Source organism: Crocodylus porosus, unplaced genomic scaffold (genome assembly GCF_001723895.1).
Source record: "Crocodylus porosus isolate Cpor-Errol unplaced genomic scaffold, CroPor_comp1, whole genome shotgun sequence".
Lineage (NCBI taxonomy): Eukaryota > Metazoa > Chordata > Crocodylia > Crocodylidae > Crocodylus > Crocodylus porosus.
The window spans coordinates 19,171,748-19,177,942 of record NW_017728915.1 but is presented as its reverse complement, the minus strand read 5'-3'; the positions used below and the strand labels follow the sequence as shown (position 1 = coordinate 19,177,942).

The window sequence follows — 6,195 nt, the reverse complement described above, 5'->3', positions numbered from 1 at the left end:
GCTGAGCGCCGGCGCGGCGCGGCGCGGGGGAGGCGGCGCGGCGCGGGGGTCACGGCGGCTCTGTGTCCGCAGGCGGCTTCTGCATCCCCCTCTACATCCCCTACGTGCTGACGGGCCGCTGGCTCCTGGGCCGGGGCTGGTGCAAGCTGTGGCTGGTGGTGGACTATCTGGTGTGCACCGCCTCCGTCTTCAACATCGTGCTCATCAGCTTCGACCGCTTCGTCTCGGTCACCAGAGCGGTAAGAGCGGGGAGCGGCGAGGGCGGGCAGGGCCCCTGCCTGGCTTTCTCTTGGAAACCTCCCCCTGCGGGCAGCCTGGGCCGCGGGGCCCCAGCGCAGCGCCCCCGGGGCTGTGGCTTGCTTTCTGCCCCGGCCCCTCCGCACGCAGCCCGGAGTCGGGGCAGGGCAGGACCGGCTCCGAAGCAGCCCCGAGACTGCGGAGCGGGACAGCCGCGCTCCCTGCCCGGGGGACGCGCCACCGCGCGCCTACGGCCCAACCTGGGCACCAGCAGTGCTTAGGGGGGCAGCTGGACCGAGTGGGGGCGGGAGGGAGTCATCTCAAGGGGAATGCAGCTCTAACCCAGAAGGGAAGCGATGTTTTGGCAATTATACCACATCCACCACTGCAGGGAAACCAGTTGAGCAGAAGTACCACCAGTCAGTGGTGCTACATACACCACACATCCAAAAAACCTTACCTGTTGCACATAATGAAGGTAGGGTAGTATGGTCACTCGCGCTTTAGAGTAACTGACTGTACTGTGCCAGCCTGTCCCAGAGAGCTCAAGTGTTTCCGCCCTTGCCAGCCACTAGTTTAGCTCAGATGATCAATTTCTTCCTTAAGCACATTGCTTCATTAACTTAATCCCATCATACTCCCTGTTGTACTGGGGGGGTACAAAAGCATTAAACATTTCATACAAGGTCTCTCTCAGTTTATCAGACAATCAGTACAGTATGGTGTCTGTCCAAGCCTGACAAAAATACAAAATATATGGTCACCGGAGTCCTTTGAAGCAGGAAAATACCATCTCCCTTTTACAGCTCCAGAAATAAGTGCTGCTCTAGACGCACAGGCAGACGTCAAAAAAGGATTAGAACATAGGACTGCCCCAGTTCCACATTTCAGACTATTTTTCTGGTTCAAACCATCCAAGTACACTGAAATTCATTGCCAGGGTTTTAAAGATGAATAATCCCATACATTTTCCACAGTTATGAGTTCTTTTATTCTTTCACATCATTACTTTTCTTCCCAAGTCTGTTCTTCATAGCAACAGCACTTTATAGTGCTTCTCACTCATTACCCTTAGGTTCCTAATTTTCTGTGCACCATGGAAAAAACCCACAGAAAAATGCAATCTTTTTCCCCTCTGCGGAAAACTAGGATCCCTGTTCATTACAAGTCACGCTATGAGACCATAACAGTTTCCTTGGAAAATGACTGCCCCCTTTTGAAGTATTGAAGGACTCCTTAACTGTTTAGATGTAACACGCACCAAATTAGTATTTCTGGGAAGATAGAACAATATTTGTTTAATATCTAAGGGGGGGAAATATGAATGCTCTGTTGTTTAATTTTGTCTATTCAAGTATTTAATGAAGTTTTACCCCTAGGCATTGAGTGCTAAGTACAGTTTAAAACACAAATGAAACTGTGTTCCAGAAGGCAAACTGAAAAGATATAAATCATTATCAGACACTAGCTACCAACAGTTACAGACACTCACTGGCATTTTTTTAATACCTCAAATTAATTCCCACCAAAGCATTTCTAAAAATCAATTGCATCAATATTCCATTAGTGTTGCAATAATGCCCTACTAGCTTGCAAAAAGAAGAGGGCCAGGTACAACTCTGAGAAGAGGGTAGTCTTGTTATAGCAAAAAGCTTGAAACCTTCCCTGCAGGAAACACTGACCTCAGAGTCCCAAGATCAGACTTTAGAACACTAGGTGTATGACTCAGACATCAAATGCCATTAATGAAGTGATATTAGCTTTGGATGTTTCAGGCTTTAAATAAAAGCTCGTTAACAAGCTTGCACCCAAAACATGAGAAGTTCCCATAAGTCTGAACTCTTCAGCTATAGTTCATTTCTTGAAAATTAGGCACACTGCTATATTTATATAGTGTGCATGTGCGTACACACAAAATATATTTGTAGTATGCCTCTCATTTTCAAGAAATAAACCATAGCCAAAGAGTTCAGATGTATTATTTATTATTCTATTGCAGAAGCCTCTAGAAACATCAAGCAAGATCAGGACTCCTTGATGCTAGAAACTGTAGACACAGGTAGAGGGGTTGAGCCCCTGATTCATTATGCTATTAAAAACTGTACTGTTTAATGGGTTCAGCAAAAAAAATTGGAAGTTATGGCACCGCAGTTCTGTGACTTTGTTCTTAAAGAATTTGATCTGTGATGATTATCTTGTGCAAGTTACTTCACCTTCCAGTGCCTTAGTTTCTACATTCATGGAATAAGGGAAACTGCATTCCTACTCCATTATAAAGCATTTTGATATAGCACAATACTCCTCAATCATTTATCTCAAAACAATACAATAGGAAATAGAATGCTTTACAAAAATGCAGTATCACTAAAATATGTAATGCATATCTAGAACACAGACAGATAATAATTTGGGTGAACTTATCTTTTTCTACAAAAAGTGAAATGTTCACACCTTCATACAATTCAGAACACAACACTCACTAAATTCAACTCATCGGTAGCAAACAGTGCAATTTACTTAACTGAACCTACACACACGTATAGGTTCAGTTAAGTAAATTGCACTGTTTGCTACTGATGAGTTGAATATATAAACGTTAATTAAATATATAAACATTAATCAAACTTCTCATAAGATCTCTCATGAAACAGGCACTACAGCAGCCGTAATGGAGTACGTACATAGGAAACTGCTGGCATGCATGGTAGAGTACTTTCTATAGAGAAGCCTGGGCTCAGGGGATTTCACCTGTTTGTTTCAGTCACCACCTCCTAAATTTAAACAATTTTTAGGAGTTTGTGCAAGTTCACAGACCACGTTAACACAATAGGAATGCCAGGAGATACTTTAGTTTAGTTCCAGTGTGTTTAAATAAATGACATCAAGCCCCCTAGCAATATACATGTAGCTATATTGTTTTGATGTGCATGAAAATAATCTGACTTCCATTTTTCTTCTCTCAGGTGAGCTACAGGGCTCAGAAAGGGATGACCACAAACGCAGTATTAAAGATGATATTTGTATGGGTTGCAGCTTTTCTTCTCTATGGACCAGCCATCATCAGCTGGGAGTATGTTGCCCAGAAGAGTATCCTCCCTGAAGGAGAATGTTATGCAGAATTCTTCTATAACTGGTATTTCCTAATGATTGCTTCCACCATTGAATTCTTTACCCCTTTCATCAGTGTTACATACTTTAACTTAAGTATTTATATGAATATCAGAAAACGTACTTCTTTAAGAAATGAAAGCCTAGCACCTGGTCAAGAGGACTATGAAATGAATTTCCAGGGTAAAAAGAGAGAGCACATCATATTCTTTGCAAAATCTGCTGACAGACAAAGAGATCAGAAAAGGAGAGCAAACAGCCTTTCCCCCACTAGACCTTGTGGTTCAAGGCTCAGGCTACATAAACTTGACAGCCAGTCATTAAATTTCCATGTCAGCCAAGATCTACCACCCTTACAGATGGATGTTGAGACCAAACCACCCACAGACAGTTTTTATAAAGCTACAGAAGATGTTTGCAACACCACAAGAAGAACAGACGTTGCCAACACCATGGCAAGCAGATTTAGGCTTTCCCGGGATAAGAGAGTGGCCAAGTCTTTAACAATTATCGTCTGTGTGTTTGGTTTGTGTTGGGCTCCTTATACACTTCTAATGATCATTAGAGCAGCTTGCCATGGGCAATGTGTACATCATTCTCTCTATGAAATTTCATTTTGGCTTCTCTGGCTAAATTCAGCAATTAACCCTATTTTATATCCACTATGCCATATGAGCTTCAGAAAGGCTTTTATAAAACTGTTGTGTCCTGGCAAGGCCAAAATTCATCCCCACATTTTTATGTAAAAGAAAAAAGACGCATGGAAGATAAGTTTTGCCAGAAATAGAACATTTCTGAAAGGAACAAGTGTTCCTAGGAATAAGAATGGCAGTAAATTGCAAGGGTTAAAGAGCAAGAAAAGGAGGGAAAATGGGTCAAATCTCACAGTATGTTATCCACCTATGGATTTCTCCCCCCTGCAGGAAAGGCCTGGTCCAAAGCCTATTTAAGTTAACAGTCTATTTATTGGCTTCAGTGGGTTTCAGGTAAGGGCCCAAATATTACTGCATCTTTTTACATAAAAAATACTGAACTGAAAATCTGACTCTGCTCTTGCCTAGTGTCATGTCTAAAAAAGGCACACATTTCCCCTACCCCCCGGTTCACTTTGTTTTTGTTTTAGTACTTACAGGTAAACCCAGAGATAAAAAGTTATAAGTGTAAATACAGTAGCTCTTATGGATGAATTTAGTAAACAATTTAAACTGAGCAGTTTTAAAGGAGGCATACTAAAAAGTCTCAGCTTTGGACATGTGTACAAGTCTGAAAAATGAAGAGTATTGGAAGGATTATTAAACTATATGGGACAAGATTACATTAAGCAAGGAACAAAAAACACTGAAGGTGTACCTTCTGGGTTTCTACAGTGCCAAATCTAACAATTTCAAGGGGCAGCAAAGTCAAAGCAGCAGAGAAATATATACATATCCTGAGTACGTACATGGTAGCAACAGATGTACGCATCCTCTGTACAAGCATCTTTATTATGTAAGCAATGTTTAAAAAGCTAAGTATGAGTTTAACTATCCACATCTGATAAAAAGTTATTATTAAATTTTAAAAATGCATTTTTGTAGTGCAGCTTTTTAAAGTTAAGGATAACACAATCATATTGGTCAAGAGCCATTAGCAAAAATCCTCTCACCTCTTTCAAAAGTCAAATAAAACATGAAGACCTACTCCAGAATAAAGTGTGTAAAAAAAAATCACCAACCTTTGGAAATGAAAGTCTATCCCATAATAATGTGGACTTGAAGCAGGGTCTGACAGATGAGAAAGTTACTAGCACTAATGAAAGCATCAGTTAACTTGCCCAACATAAATCTACACTAGTTTATTTTGCTAGTTCTCCTGCTTCTTTCCCCAAAAGGCTGTTCTTATCAGGATCCCTACCTTGGCCAGTATTATAAAAGGTAGCTAGCAGGGGGAAGAAAAAGGATTGAAAGGATCTCCATTTCTATATACATTCTGTAAAGCAAGTCCTGTTCCAAATAAGACAAGGAAGAAGGAAAGAGAGATAAGGATGATCATGAAACACAGCTAAGATACTGCACAGCCAAAGAATAATTAGGAGAGGTGCAGACATCAGCCCTGTTACTCTTGCCTTCCAAAACCTATCCATGGACTGAACTCCAGGAAGTATCCATCATAGCTCCATCATATGACTCCCACCCATACGTTAGAGTGCAAGTTCAGGAGTCTGCAGGGTTTTACTGTTCAAATTGGTCTTTTCTCTTTGCTTCCCTTCCCCAGGGGAGTCAGAAAACAGTCATCCTTCACAGTTAGTGAATACCAGTTATAAAAAGTATGTATGTGCTTGAGGTACAGTTCTTCACTACCCTGAGCAGATTCTCCCCATGAGCTCCATTTATAGAGTTTTGCAGCAACTTTTGCAATAACCTGATAAGCATCACAACTGCCAACACACACGCTACTTAACATTTATAACCCACCTAGTATGAGCTCTACAAATTATACTGTTTTGAAGTGTTACTTTGTAAAACCTCAATAAAAGTAATTTTAAGAGTTGCTGGTGTCATAATTGAGCATGCACTTCATATAAGGTGCCAAAAATAGCACCAACCTGGTCCCAGTGCCATGGCCACTCTGGAGAAGTTTGAAACAGTGAAGTATACACATCTACAATAGGCTATCAGTTGCATTCTTCACTTAAGAGCATTAGAGGCCAACGCACAAGACCTTCACCTGCACAATTGAGGTCTGCATCCATTTTAATGAAACATAGGTTCTTTTGCGCCTCAAAATTAATCAGTGGTTCTCCATCCTTTTAGACTTGAAGCACCCCTAAACAAAATGTGGAAAATTAATATTTATCTGCCCCTGGCTGCC

At 41.5% G+C, this 6,195-nt stretch overlaps 1 protein-coding gene across 1 annotated transcript in view; it reads left to right on the top strand.

Moving 5' to 3' along the window:
- Positions 1-5,871, top strand: part of LOC109310341 (histamine H3 receptor-like) — a 64,410-nt gene extending 58,539 nt beyond the window's left edge. Inside the window, exons 4-5 of the mRNA XM_019535423.1 lie at positions 7-239; positions 3,201-5,871. Of these exons, the coding sequence (XP_019390968.1) occupies positions 7-239; positions 3,201-4,091 (1,124 nt within the window). The 3' untranslated portion in view covers positions 4,092-5,871. The remainder of the gene's footprint in view (positions 1-6; positions 240-3,200) is intronic.
- Positions 5,872-6,195: the final 324 nt, after the last annotated feature.